The sequence below is a fragment of the Bubalus bubalis genome, chromosome 6, assembly GCF_019923935.1.
Source record: "Bubalus bubalis isolate 160015118507 breed Murrah chromosome 6, NDDB_SH_1, whole genome shotgun sequence".
Lineage (NCBI taxonomy): Eukaryota > Metazoa > Chordata > Mammalia > Artiodactyla > Bovidae > Bubalus > Bubalus bubalis.
Window position 1 is genome coordinate 77,280,659 of NC_059162.1, and position 15,631 is coordinate 77,296,289.

A 15,631-nucleotide genomic window follows, 5' to 3' on the forward strand; every position below is an offset into this window, starting at 1 on the left:
GTGATCTATGGCAGGACTTTTTTCACCATCTGTGCTTCATCTGTAAAACAGAAATGATAAGAGAATTTATCTCTGAGAGGATTAAATGAAATGATTCTTAGATTTTACTTACCTGGCACATATTTCAGTACTCAACAAGTAGTAGTAGTTTTTTTGAATTTTATCATGATGACGGTAACAGTAACATCATCATTATTCAAGCACAGGTGCCCTGATGGCAGGTAAAATCAACTAATCAAATATACCAGACAAGGACCTCAAAGGGTTAACAAGTATAAAACATTTGCTTTTAGAGGAAGAGCTCTGTTGAGGTCTTGAGAGAGACTGTTCTCTTTCTTTTTCACTCTGCTTATTCTGAACCTACATATACTTCTCTTAGAAAGGAATATCAGGACTTCTCCGGCAGTCCAGGGGTTAAGACTCTGCCACACTTCCAATGCAGAGGTCGCAGATTCAATCCCTGGTCAGAGAACTAAGATCCCACATGCCCCACAGTGCAGCCAAAAAAATAGAAAGGAATACCACTGTAACTTTGTTATCTCTTCTCATCCCAAGGCACGTCTTCCACTGTTCCATGCAGGCCTTCCTCATCTCTTTGTCTTACTTTTCGTCCCCATAGGCCAATAACTTGTTCTTTTCACCCTTTGTTCTCAAAACTGAACAGGAGCAGGGCAGGACATGCAGGCAGCTAGTCACATGTTCAGCTACCCATGGCCTTCTTGCCTGCAAGCTCTGTTAGTGAAGAAGAATTCTGCCTTAGCTTTCCTTTTCAAGTTGTAGAATTTGGTGTGTTCAGCAATGATAGTATGAAAGTAGAAATCATAGCTAGTCTTTGTAAGCTATTTACAGTTTACAAAACAATAGATTAACAGTTGTGAATCAGTTGGGGTTTAGGTCCAGCAAACCAAAAGCACTCTTGGGGGTGTTAGCAGAATGAGCTTTAATATAGGGGATTGTGTGCCTGTGTAGTCAATGGAAGGAATGGAGACACAGGCTCTCAGTGGAGCCCCCCAGACAACTTCTAGATAGCACCACAGAACTGGTGCCCAGGGGCCCTGCAGCATAATTAGCAGGCTGCTGCAGCCACACAGCTTCTTAGCACCATGCTGCTAGTGGCTGCACACTGGGGTGCCAAGAACCTCTGCCAAGAGCAGGTTGCCTCCCACCTGGTGAGCCATCAGAAATAAGCCGAGCAGCAAGAAGGTGGCCTTCTCACTTCCACCTTCCAGATCCCTCTCGAATGCATGAGGTCAGCAAAGCCTGCATCATCCAGACCCTAGCTGTAAGAGCACCTGGGTATATTCGTCTGCTTGGGCTGCTAACACAAAGTGCCACAGGCTGAGGGGCTTAAACCACAGAAATTTAATTTCCTACAATTCTTTAGGCTACAAGTTTGCAATTAAAGTGTTGGGGAGGGTTGGCTTCTTGAGACCTTTCTCTTTGGCTTGTAGGTGCCCACCTTCTCCCTGTGAGCTCACATGGCCATTCTTCTGTCCCCTGCTGTGGCCAAAGTCCTGCTTCCTAGGAGGCCCCCACCCTAATGAGCTCATTTGAACTTAATTACCTCTTTAAGGACCCTATATCTCAATACAGTCACATTCTGAATTCTGGGGGAGTTAAGACTTCAACCTATGAAACTTCTGGGGACACAGTTCAGCTGATGACACTCAGTAGCAGGGCTCAGCTGGAAGAGAGGGGACATGAGCCTGTGGGTGCTCAAAGCAGTTCCCTTGGGCTGCAATCAGAGAATGCAGGTACTAGCTGCTCTCTATATTTACTAGACTCACATGCTTATCTGATGCCTTTGAGATAGAGAAGTATTATTATCCCCATTTTTCCCATGAGAAAGTTGAGGTTTAGAAAGGGTACAAGTGTCACAGAGGGCACTAAAGCTAGGAACGGTCGGGGGCAGGAGTGAACCCAAGTCCCCTAGCCTAATCCTCGAGCATACACTCGGAGCTGAGCATCCAAGGCAGAGGGTAAAGGCTGGGCTATAAGCTAAAACACAGGATCCGGTACGTGTGCACCTACTAAGATTTAGCCCACTGGTAAAAGATTTTCTGACTTTTCTAGAGATTCCTCTTTTTTAAATGAAATCTCTTTATTTTTAAAATGTTGACAGTTAAAACACATACATTGTTTCTCTCTGTATGTTTCTGTTTCACACACACACACACACACACACACACACACACACGGGTTAACCCTGTGTGGGGCCCAACCAAACACATCTGCAGTCTGGATTCAGCCTGTAGGCTCTGATAGAAAATAATAGGTGTTTATGAGAATAGAAAACCAGTTCTTAGGGGCTTGACGGTCCGCTCTCAGCATTCCCTCAAAGGCCCTATCAGTAGACGTTCCTGCCTGATTACTTTGAAACTCTTCTTTTGCTGAGTTTTTACCTTTGTTTCCCATTGGATGCATGGTTTTTGTCTTGTTATCAAGCTTAAGAACTGTTCTCTTTCTTTTTCACTCTGCTAATTCTGAGCCTACATATATACTTCTCTTGGAAAGGAATATCAGGACTTCCCCAGTGGTCCAGTGGTTAAGACTCTGCTGCACTTCCAATGCAGAGGGTGCGAGTTTAATCCCTGGTCAAGGAACCAAGATCCCACATGCAGAGCACTGCAAACAAACAAAATTTTTAAAAAGAAAGGACTATCACTATCACTTTGTTATCTCTTCTCCATCCCAAAGTGTGTCTTCCACTGTTCCTTGCAGGCCTTCCTCATCTCTCCGTCTCCTTGACACTTAAACACCCATGTGTACCAGGTGTGTTAGTGCTAGGTGCTCCTGTGGGTCATCCCAACAAGCCTGTCGCCCTTTAGCAGATGAGGTGCAGGAAGAAAGCTGGGGTAAAACATTGATATTAATAGTTTAAGGAGGGATAAGAGGGTAAGTGGAAGCCTACTTTTTCTCTCTGGTTTTGTGTGTGTGTGTGTGTGTGTGTGTGTGTGTGTGTGTGTGTGTGTGTGTGTGTGTGTGTGTGTGTGTTTTGCAGCCTGCTCTTTTATTACAGCCACAAGGGGTGTGTTTGCTTAGAATGTTGGCTTCACTCCAATGATTCAATTACTGGCCAGGCCTTGATGACTTGTGATTCAGATTCTGGGGCTTCCTGGTGCCTTCCTGCCAGAGTGTGCTCTATGATACACTTGCCATCCCCACCCTTCTCTCCCTGCTTCAGGCCCCTCTAGACAAAGATTAAAATGCCCACATTTCCCTAATGTGACATCTTGTTCCTAGGAATTTCTAGGAAGCTGAGAATTCAGATGAATAATAGCATTTGAACCAATGCAGAGCATTTGAATAGCTAAATGCTACTTTGTTACTAATGCTGTGTTGATTCAAATCTCTCAGCCACATGTAAAACTGAAAACCAGGCTGCAGAAGCAAGAGCCAGAGTTTTATCACACCTGGGTTCTGCACAGCGCAGGCACAGGCCTGGGCCCTTCTGGGTAGGATGGACCCCTGGGGACTCAGGATGTTCAGATACTAACCTCAGTCCTTGCCTAGTAGCCGCAGCAAGAACATTCTTGCTTTGCTCATGGATGTGACAGGGGAGACCTGTCTTCCAGAGCACCAAACAGATGCCTTCTGCACCAGAAAGAGTGTTGTACAAATGTGAAGCCATCAGCAAGGCCACAACTCCCGGTTATGGGGTATCAAGGTCACCCTTGATTGGAACCACATCGTGGACTGTTCAGTGATGCCCTGAGTGTTTGTGAATCTAATTAATTGGAATTGCATCCTTTCATGATACAGTAGGAAGTGTGACTTCCGGGATACAGAAGCCTACGAGCTGGTTCAAGGCTCTGAGCTGGATAAACTGGGAGCACGTTTTTCTAATTTTAGTTTCCTCATCTATAAAACAAGGATGAAAAAGTAACACACCTTTCAGGCTGAGAGTGAGTCTTCACGGATGAATGTAGATGAAAGTACATGTATGCTCTGAGGTTCCACAGGAATATCAGGTGTTGTTTGTCTTGGAAGCTATTCTTGGAATAAGAATAAAGCAAGTTTTTTTTTTTTTAATCCAAGTAATAGCACAAACAAACAGCCAGACATCCATGCCGTTGAGGGAAGACCAAAGAAACCCTCTGAGGGTGCAGAGACACTCAGATGTTTGTGTCCCAGTCTGTCCGTCTGGTTCTGCCCCGGCCCAGCTGTTGAGGAGATGCAGAGCAGCTGCAAAAGGGGAGGAAGTCCTCGGGAGACCTCCCGCTCCTGTAAACACCGCCCACCAGTCTGACGTCAGGCAGCCCGTGCGTGACCTTGCTCTCAGACACATGAGGCTGCTCAGCCGCCCGAGTTCCTTGAAGAGGCTTCTTGGGTTAAAACAATATAATTTTGATTTGACTTCTCCATTGGAAGCATGTTATCATAAGAGACGATGTACTTTTCCAGTGGCCCAGTGAACTTTTTCTAGAGGGGTCTGCAATAGAAGGGAACAGGCAGCCATTTGAGGGATGGGAAGAAGGCTCTCTGTGAAGGAGCCAGTGAAAACAGAGAGGTCAGAAGTGGGGAGGGCTGTCAGGGCCCCAAACTGGCAAGCGTGAACTGTGAACCGCTGGCTCTTTTTCATCCTGACTGTAATACAGTCAGGAAGTTAAGTCCTCTGCGTACCAGATGCTAAGTTTCTCACCAATTTTAGGAGGACCTACCCAAGCATTTTATAAATAAAGCCTGACTGTGGACGATTTGCTTATGGCCACGTGGGCGGGAGCCACGGCTGACCCAATCCAGATACGTGTGTGAAATGTTCCACAGTTACAGGAAAACTTGCTCAGGCCTTGGAAACTCTATGCCCTGGAGGTTGAGATGCAGAAGAGAATGGTTGGTGTTATTTTCCTGTGAAGGGAACATTAAGAAAGTCCTGAGGGTGCAGCCTGGAAACCACAGACAGCTCAGAAAGGGTGTCCTATTTGCATTCTGGAGGCTGGGGGCCAATCCTCTGAACCAGCGCCAGCTGGGAGGGGAGCCCTGCTTAACGTGTTCCAGGGAACAAAACCAGTGTGGTTTTGAATCTGGGCACTTAGACTGTTCACAGAGGGGCTGCCTGCTGCCTTAGACCCGTTTCAAAGGTTCTATTAAAAAGTGCTTGTGGGAGCACGGGAGGGGCTGGATCAGGCCACTGGATATGAGCAGGGTCACCAGGAGGAGACCCTTGGCCTCTCCTTTGGGTGTGGCAGGATGACTGAGGAATCAGAGGAAGAGGCAGCTCATCTGGAAGTGTGTTGTAACCCAGTTGCCCAAGGCAAGGCCACCATGTCCTGCCACATGACGGCTGCTCCCAGTTTCCTGCGTGGCTTGGGCTCTCTTACTCTAGGGGAATCCTCAGATGGCTGTCTCCAGCCATTCCATTCTGCCATGACACCAGAGTGCCACAGAACTGCTTAGGGCCAATGCCCACCCACACTGGTCATTCAAAATCCTAGAGGCCTATTGACCAGGTGGGTGGGGGCGGGCAGATAGGTACACAAGGGATTCCCATTACTTGTGCTGGGTGGGACCCCTGAGGATAAATACAGTAGCAGCTACCGTGTGTGGAGTGCTTTGGTCCTTCGCTAAACACTACATGTGCACCAGTGAATTGAATCTTCAAAAAATCACAGTATCCCTATGTTACAAATGAGAAAACACAAGCTCAGAGAAGTTGGGTAACCTGCCTAGTTTCACCCAGCTAGTAACTGGAAGGCAGGGTCCAAACCAGGGGCATGAAGCTTGCTGATTAGGATTTCAAAGTTCTGCAGGCAGTTAAAAGCACAGTTGTATTTGGGCATTTGACCCAAAGCTGCCTCTGACCTCAGAGGGTGCAAGCCCTACCCAAGTCCTTGAACTTGGCCACCCGGAGCATTCTGAGTGCAGCAGATCTCCGGTGGATGCCGCTGGAGCTGTGGGTGGGTGTTTTCTGCAGCCTTGTGTGGTGTGAGCCTTTACAGCAGATACACTCTGTGCACTTGCAGCCCCTCCAGAAGGCTGAGTCAGCCTGGGTTTCCTGCCGGCACCAGACTTTGCTGAGCTCCGTGCATAGCATGGGGAGAGACACCTACTGTCCACCTGCTGTGAGTCATAAAACTGCCACACTGCTACCAGACCTGCGATCTCTTCCGGTGCCACCGTGCCAAGAGAGGTCCTGGTCATATATGGCAGGGGCACCGGGCAGTGCCTTTCCCTAGCCTGCCTTCCCATTGGACTCTGCCATGGAACAACTAAACAGGTCGAAGCTCAAGGTCCAGAAATTTCCTCTGCTTTGCACCAGGTGGCTAGGGAGATAGAAACAGAGGGCAGCCTAAAAGCCACAGGCTCAGACCCGAGAGGAGAGTCAGCCCATGAACATGCAGTGGAAGTGTGGGATTACCCTGGCCACCAGGATGAAGCCAGAGAGATCAAAGTGGTGGGGGGGGGGGGGGTGCGGTGGGGTGCGGGGGTGCGGTGCGGTGCAGAGAGAGCAGGCAGGGAGGGGACTGATGAAGTTCCATTAAATATTTCAGGCTTGAGGCTGTATCCCATTTGACTTTTAGGTCTATCATTGAGAGGCTTTCATCTGAAAAGTTCCTACTTTTTTCCTGAATAAGGGCTTCCTTATCTGCCTAACATTCTCCAAATGATTGCAAATCTTGATATCTCCTAAAAACGCACCCTTTGTGTACAGTTTTCCAGAAGCACTCTCATTTGCCGTTTTTCTGTTGCCAGGATTCACATCAGTGTAATAACTGGGTAAGAGAGCCAAAACGAAATGAAATCTAAACCTTCTATTAAGGTGCATGGCAGTAATTATGTTAACCTGCACAGGGGATGGGGCCCATGTGTGCTGGAGGCCTTGAAATCACTGTGGATGTTTTTGTGTGTTTCCCCTTAGAAAATCCTAAGAAAGGCTATTTTATGCTGTATATAGGGCACAAGGATTAAACTGCTAGTACTGGATTTTGGGCACAGCAGTAAAGAACCACCTGCCAATGCAGGAGACACAGGAGACGCAGGTTAGATTCCTGGGTCAGGAAGATCCCCTGGAGAAGGAAATGGTAACCCACTCCAGTAATTCTTGCCTTGAAAATTCCATGGACAGAGGAGCCTGGCGAGCTACAGTCCATGGAGTCGCCAAGAGTCAGACACGACTGAGCGACTAAGCACACACATACTGGGTTTCTGCAGAGGAAAGATTCGTGAAAGTGCTCAGAAGTATTACCAGCTTAAACACTGAGGCCACCACTCCCATTTCCAACTTCGTGGTGACTGCCTCCAAGAAGCTGTGGTGATCGGAAATGCATCCTTTTCCCGAGTAACACAAAGCATTACGAATGTCTAAACAATTTTTTTTAAAAGTTCACCTTTTAAAAAAAGTTCTCTTAAATTTCAGGTGAAAACCATTAACTGAAGATGTCGAGCAAGACAGCCAGTACCAACAACATTGCCCAGGCACGGAGGACTGTGCAGCAGTTGAGAATGGAAGCCTCCATCGAGAGAATAAAGGTAAGAGCCTCGAGTGGGCCAGACGTGTTCCTCACCATCTCTCTCTGCTTTCCTGAGGCCAGGCCATATTTCTGAGAAGATAATGCCATATAATTCAGCCAGGTGCCATGATTTCCTCTGAGCAAGCTGAGAGTTTCCGAATCTTAACTTTCTTTTCTACATAGCATGGGCAAGCCAAAGTGTCTGAAGTGAGCCTGTCTGTTAGGACAGAAAACCTAAAACCCATGACAAGATTTCCTGAGGACTTGCTTTCCCTGGGCACACACAGCAGAGCCTTCTGGCACTGTTTTCTCCCTGGGGACAGGGGTTCCAGGTGGACTTTATATAAACACCCTCGTCAGCCCTCTGGAATGTATGAAGTGTTCTGGAGTTATCACTGCAGCCGAGGGAGCCTGGCATAACAAGTCAACGGTCGGGTGTCCTTTTGAGGAGAAGGCACTTTTTCAGTGTGTGTGAGCTTTGATGACCACAGTCTACATCCAGGGCAAATAGTGCCAGCCTTAGTTGAGACCTGAGGAAACCAAAAGGCATCTGATGGGTCACCTGACTTAGAAGTCATTTCCCCAAAAATCTCCAGAGAGGGCTAAGCAGTGAGTGCCTTGGAATGTTGTGAGTAATGCTGTTTCCTAGATACTGAAGCAGTCACCTGATAAATTCCTCCGGGCCTGGAGATAGTCACCTGTCTTCAAAACAGGAGGCTGCCTGTCTTGTATTTGCCAGGGCTCAGCTGGCCTGTGCCCCTGGCCTGAGGACACTGATCTGATGATTCTAACGGGTCTCTGACCCAGACCCCTTGAAGAAGGCATGGTATTTCCATTTTTAACTCATGCCAAAGTAAGGTGCTACATCTTTCCATGCTGGTTTTGTCCCTCTTTTTATTTCCCCAAGCCCAATCTTTAATGGTAAATCTTGACACTCTACCAAAATATGGCTCTGTTCTTCCTGAGATTTGGCTCTGAGCCCTTATTTCAGTGCTTTAACTCTGTTCTCCTCTGCATTCTAATTTATTTTTTTTTTAATTGGGTAAAAGCTAAGATAGAGCCTTCCTTTGACTCAGACGTTCTTCTTTTTCCCCTCCTCCCAAGTTTTTATTTTGAGAAATTTTAAACCTATAGAAGAGTTGTAACAATAGACACCCATATACCCTTTACCAAGATTCACCAATTAGCATTTTACCATATTTGTTTTCTGTCTCTGCACACATACAAGACTGATGTAATTTTTTCCTGAAATTTCTTGAAAGTTATTTGCAGACATCATGACTCTTCACCCCTAATACTTCACTGTTTGTCTCCTAAGTACATGTTCCTCTATATAATCACACACTCAGGATCAGCTGCTGATATCTAACACACAGTCTGGTTTTGAAGATTCCAGGCCCCTCACTTTGCAGGATGGGCCTCACTGCAAATGAGATTGTTTGCTGATGATCAAATTCAGGCTAAAGGTTTTGGCCGGAATACTAGCTGGCTGGTGGCATGTCTTCTGCACTCAGCCTAAGAGACAGCTGATGTCAGTTTGATCACTTGGTTGAGGAAGGGCTTATCTGCCAGATTTCTGCATTTGGAAGTACCTTTGCCCTCTCTATGTAACAGGTTACATGGGAGTGATACTTCAAGACTCTGGTTATCCTGTTCTCCAACAGTCTTCCACCCAGTGGGTTAGCATGCAGATACCTTGCTAGTTTGTAAATATTCTTTTTAAAATAATTTTTTTATCTAAACAGTTGATTTACAGTGTTGTACCAACCTCTGCTGTACAGCAAAGTGACTTAGTTATAAACTTATATATTATTTTATATATATACATTCTTTGCCATTATGGTTTATCACGGGATATTGAATATAGTTCCCTGTGCTATATACATTAGGACCTCATTGTTTCTCCATTCTAAATGCAATAGTTTGTATCTACCAACCCCAAACTCTTAGTTCATTCCTCTACAAGTCTGTTGTCCATCGATAAATCTGTTTTGTAGATAGACTCATTTGTGCCGTATTTTAGATTCCACATATAAGTGATAGCATATTTGTCTGTTTCTGACTTATTTCACTTAGTATGATCATCTCTAGTTGCATCCTATAAATATTTTGTTTCCTTGGGTTTGTCTACACACCAGGTTTCAAAGGCATCAGCAGACCTCATGTCCTACTGTGAGGAACATGCCAGGAATGACCCTCTGCTGATGGGGATACCAACTTCAGAAAACCCCTTCAAGGATAAGAAGACCTGCACCATCTTATAGAGAAGTAGTGAAGTGGATCCTCCCCTCTTCTCAACAAAGCAAATGATGAGCAGCTCCTTGAAAAGATTTACCTTCAGCTTATTTGGTAACCACTGCTAATAACTAAAATGCTCTTAACTTGGAATTATGGACTCTGAAGTCTTTACCTTCCAAGTTTTTCTTTCTCTAAAATACCTTTTACTGAATTAATACAGAATAATAATCTTGTTTCCCATTTGTTAACTATGGTGTCCTATTAGTTACTGCTGAAGGAAAAGTTGGTCTGGCCTTTAAAAAGAAAGCAAATATATCAGTGATCCAGTTAAAACCTAAATTACCTAAGCAGTCATCTAGATTAAAATGCCAAGGATAACTGGTCCTAAAATTTTTGTCGTAGTCTATTCTTAATAGAGTTGTGCCAATTTGTACAGTATATGTGGATGAGAAATGTTTTGTGTATATATATGTGTGTGTTTGTATATACACATCTCAAAGCTTATTTCCCAATTAAAATGTCTATCCCTCCATACTATCAGTTCAACTCAAGAAGTTATACCTTTATCTCAAGCTGTGTGTAGGTAGAATTAAATTCTTTTCTTGTCGTTATTGTACAAAAAGAACACCCTACAGCCTATATTCATCGTAGTTGAGTAATGAAGTCATCTCTCTCCTCTTGAAACCGTGCTGACCTGCCAATCAAAATTTTTAAACTGAACTAAAAGCCCTTTTATAATATGAGCATTCTTTCACCAAGGGATTTCAGGTTTCAGCGATCCTGAATCTATGTAGGAAACGGGAGGCAGCCCTTGGGGGCACCTAGGCAGCTGTGCCCCAGGGCTCATGGTCTCTGAATCAGGGGTAGACACCTGAAATTCCTACTGTAACGATGGGAACTAGACAGAGCAGCCATGAGCCCGGCCAAGAGAAGAGCAGGAATGTGTGAAAACCAGCTGCTCTTTGTGGCCTAAGTTTGTGATTTAGCTTACTTTCTCTGCCTTCCCTCTTATCTTTCCTCTGCAGCCAGATCATGTCTTCAGAATTAATGTCCACCTCCCCATCCCCAAATGGGTAGATCATGGTGGGAAAGAAATATACAAAGAATGTAAAGGTATCGGACACATAAGCTCTTTTCAAGTATCTGCAGCATCTGCATCATCCCTACCTGGTCCTCACACCATCAGAGGGGCTTGTTTCACTACTTGGGCTCACAGTTCCTTGATTTTCCTCTGGGCCTGGATATTACTGCCACACACAACCAGAATGGCTAGTGGGGATCCCCAAAGAAGGTTGTCTCCTGTGGCAGAGGGCATACTGTTAACTAAGAGGAGGAGAGGGTATTCCTAAACACTTATTTATGGGCCCAAACCATGCACCAGACCTTTGATATTTTAATTCAGCTTCCATTCATTAAAAATTACTAATAAAAAGTTAAAAGTATTCTCTTCTGAGGGATTCAACCCCAAGAAGGAATTATTTACAATGGTTTTCCCTAGTTCTGTACAATCTTGCCCTGCAGTGCAAGCCTGTTTTTAAATCTAACACCTAAGCTTTGAGTATTATGTTAATTGTGGGTGAACAAATACAATACTGTTTTCAGACTGCTCAAATCTATTCCGTATTTCTGAAAGTCACCTATCCAGCGTTGTGAACTGCCCTCACTCTTCCAGGATCATGTGGAAATCATGCCACTGCCCTTATCTTGTCATCCACACTTGGTTCTGCAAAGGGCCCAGTTTCCAAGTATATTATAGGCACCGTTGATGGAGAAAGGTTTTTCCTTTCAAAAGGTGAAATTTGAAATATACATTAAGAAGACAACTTTACATGTACTGCATCACTTAATGAGACATTCTTTTTTTTTTTAATAAGTGTATTTTTCTACTGATAAGTTTCAGAACACTAATCTTATTTTCACTCTGATTTTTACCATGTTTCTTTGAATATTTATAATGTAGCTTGTTACAAAATATTTTCATGAAATTACTTTTATTATACTGTTATATACACATTTTTGGTAGCAAGCATAGTTTATTCTTTAGTACTAAAACATGTTCTTTTCCCTATTAGAAAACAAGTATGGTTTGCTATATATTTGTTAATATGCTTGTAGTGGTAAGGAATGGACTTGAGGTACCAGGAGATTTTTTTTTTTATTTTTGCTAGCCAGATATCATAAAGGCTACAAGTATGAACATCATATAACTTCCTAACCAGGTATAGGGCATGTTTAAGAAAAGTGATATCAAGTCCTTTGATGCTGGACCCAAGGGGGAAAAAACTGTAGCTAAGTGTTGATTTACTTATTATGAGACGTCTATGTGAGAAAAATATAATATATGTATACATATATATGATATGCAGAAGTCACTTTTATTTATCAGGCTTTATTCTACTAGTAAAGCCACAGTTTAACTATTAGACAGCAGCTGGTTTATAATGATGGACAAATGCCCAATGTGTGTGATTTTTTTCAAACTACCACTATAATGACACAATCACTTATGTACATGCAACTTCCTGGCTTCATATCTATGAGGCTATTTAAATATGTTCAGTATACTTTGTCTTTAATTCTGCTTCTATTAACAGTGATCTCTTTTTCCATTCTTGATTCTTCTTTAGTTCATCATTAATCTGTCCAATTGACGCCTCAGGACCATGGCAAGAATTTCATGACTCCAAAGTATTTTACAGACACACACTTTTTTTTTTTTTTACAGAGAGAAACACTTTGTTCACAAGCTGTAGGTTTTTTTCTAAAAAGAATCAGGTTTTTACATTTCCTTATTATTAAAATAAAAAGTGCCATACTTACCCCTTAAAGCAAAGACCTAATTTGCTTTCTGTCTATTGGGACTATTTTTGTACTTTACTAATCTTTCAACTATCCAAAAAAAAAAAAAAATTATACCAATGATTTAGTAATTTTGAGGCATAAGTTAGTTTAGGTAGTGGAAGATGTGCCAAACTTTCCCTCCAGATGCCTTTGTCTCAATTTGCAACTAAGATAGTGTCATCTGAGTGATTACACTGAATTTTAGGAGCTATATAGGCCTAAAAAGTGAATCACAGTACATGTCAGTCCTTTCTCAATAAATGTAATACCAGAGTGTGTTATGACTGTAGACTTTTTATGGTAGATCTGTTAATAGAAAAAAAAAAAAATGTATTGAATTAAGTAGAGTTATCTGTATGTTAAAATAGAGCACTTACCTAGAGCTGGGTGTCCTGGATCGCTGTCTAGCCAATCTTGTGTTCCTGTGTTGTGTGACTTTGGACAAGGCACTCCATCTCTCTGAGCCTCCATTTCACCATCTGTAAAATAAGGGGCTTGAAGTAGCTGATGGCTGATACCCTCCTGTTCCGTCCAGTGGCCTACCCCTCTACTGGTCCTGCCAACATGTTGGTGCTATACGCTGCTTCAAATATAAAATCGGTTTGTCTATTGTGTGTGCTCATTTAATAGCTTATGAAAGGCCTTTTTGTTATATGGCTTTTTTTTTCTAGTTTTATGAACTTGATTACTGTAATAAAGTCTTGTTTGTAGCCATGTAACTATAAACATAGTCTCTTGATGTCTCAGTAAATTTGCATTTGATATATTAGTTGATGGGATTGTTGTTTTAGGACATTCTTTGACTACTTATCTGTCCAGCATCTTACTAACCTAAATATTGTGATTGTTGTTTGGAAATCTGTTCTCTGGAAAGAATAAAAGCATTTACTTCACAGCTAATGTGTTTGCAGATTTAAAAAACAGTTTCATTAAAGCACCATTGCTCTCTTTACTGGGTCTGGCTCATTGAATCTTCCTACCCATATTTTGCTCAATAAACTAACAGAAGACCAGTTCTCCTCCCTTTTTCCTGCACTCATTCAGTTAACATTTTCTGAGTACCTGTTAAGAGCCAGGTATGGAACTAAAGCTCTGATTATACTCAAATGAATAAGGCTTACACTAGCCTGTGAGAAGCTCACAGTCTAGAACAAAAGATGGGAATGACTCGTATATAAACTAATAATACCATGTGCAATGTGCCTGAACTCAGGGGAACACAGTGCTGTGAGAGCCCAGAGGAAGGAGGGCTGCCTCTACCACGGCAGTCTTGACAAGGCTTCCAAGAGAGGTGGTGTTTGAGCTAGGTCTTGAAAGATAAAGAAACCCTGTAGTCTTGGGAGGGAATTGCAGGAGGAGGAGAAAAGTGAGCTCAAAGGTAGTGTGCAGAGCATCTCCCATACCTCCTTACCCACCCACCAACAGGAAGAGGGTGGAAGTTGTTAAGGAGGAGTAGTGTAATGATTCACTGTGTGGAAGGCTGTTTCCCATCCTGAGGCCTGGCAATGACCATGGAAACAGATAACAAATAGAAAGGTCATCAGACTTGATGACTCATACTCACCAAGTGTTTGCTGAAGGTATCCTGCCTCCTGCCCAGTCCCTTCATCCAGGGCTGGGATTCCCTCAGAGATGAAGGGATTGGATGACACCATCCAGAAAGCTGCCAGAAGGGAGAAGGCGGCCAACAAGGTTTTGGGCTGGGCAAGCCACAGAGATGTTCCCTGCTTCAGAAAACCAGCACTCATACACTCTCAAAGAGTCAGGGCAGAGATAGCCACTCAACCCTTTCTAGGAAAGGACTGAAGCATTTAGATACTGCAGTCATGAAAAATAGGCAGCAAGTGACCAGCATTTTTCATGGTTCAAACCAAACTACCAGAAGTTGCTGTGACTTGCAATGGAAGATGATTGTATTGGGAGGTGGTAGATGGGATTTGGGTATGGCTTCCCTGATGACTCAGCAGGTAGAATCCACCTGCAATGCAGGAGACACAGGAGACGCAGGTTCAATCCCTGGGTCAGGAAGATGCCCTGGAGGAGGAAACAGCAGCTCAGTCTAGTATTTTTGCCTGGGTAACCCCATAGACAGAGGAGCCTGGCAGGCTACAGTCCATGGGGTCGCAAGAGTCAGATATGACTGAGTGACTAAGAACACAACATGCATATGGGAGAGAGGATGAAGTTGAAGTGAGAAGACTAAGTAAATATGGCAGATGAAATGGTACATGATCTAAATGGTATAAACAAAGAAGTCCTGCCTGCTGGCAACGGGGGAGCTAAATGTGGAGATGCAGGTCATCTCCCAGCTCTCCTGGGCATGGGCTGTGGTCAGCTTCTCATTGGCAAGGGTCTGTTACATATATACGTGGACACTCACCGTAAGCCTTCATACTCGGAACTAGGGTATTTCTGCCTCCTTTTCTATGTCTAAATTTACAAACTTTGTTTGGGCTTACGACTCTTGACTGCAGAACCTACCCAACCATAAGCTCTAGCCACCATTGCACAACCTGGCATGACTATTGCCTTTAGCCTGTTTTCAGAGCCTGGCCCTGCTTGCTTGTCAACGCCTTTACCGCTGTGAGCAACAAATAACCTTTGCCTTCAGATACTGCCCCAATTACTGTTCCTTTATCTGAGTCAATCACATCTATTAAAAGGCCCTTTAGCTATAAGCCAGCCCTGGACAAACAGACAGTTGGTCTCAGGAACCCACACCTCAGCTACTAATTTTTTAAGAAATCAATAATTTCTCTCCACTGGAAGAAAATGTCATCTAAATAAGTTCATCCTGAAATGCTATATGACTTTGTATTAGTCTGTAGAAGACTACTGGCACTGTAAAATAAAACTATGGAGAGAGAAACGCTTAGCACAAAGGAGCAGAAGTTCACCATAAAGTATATTGAGAATTTTACATATGGAGCATTTTTACACCCTATGAATCCTCCTAGAGAATCTGTTCAGTTATGAAAGCAAATAATTGGAATGGCTGAGCTATATAATGGTAAGGTCTTGAGTTTGGAAATTAAATCTGCAGCTGAGATACCTAGGTATAAATTGCTATTTCTAGTCTCTAGATCCAGTCATGCACCCAT

General features: G+C 43.6%; 1 protein-coding gene across 5 annotated transcripts in view; it reads left to right on the top strand.

Moving 5' to 3' along the window:
- GNG12 (G protein subunit gamma 12) overlaps nt 1-13,482 on the top strand; it is a 141,087-nt gene extending 127,605 nt beyond the window's left edge. For all 5 annotated transcript variants that reach the window (XM_025288495.3, XM_025288494.3, XM_025288492.3 and 2 more), the window contains 2 exons: nt 7,358-7,470; nt 9,590-13,482. In XM_025288495.3, coding sequence (XP_025144280.1) covers nt 7,378-7,470; nt 9,590-9,715 — 219 coding nt within the window. In that variant the 5' untranslated portion in view covers nt 7,358-7,377 and the 3' untranslated portion in view covers nt 9,716-13,482. The remainder of the gene's footprint in view (nt 1-7,357; nt 7,471-9,589) is intronic.
- Nucleotides 13,483-15,631: the final 2,149 nt, after the last annotated feature.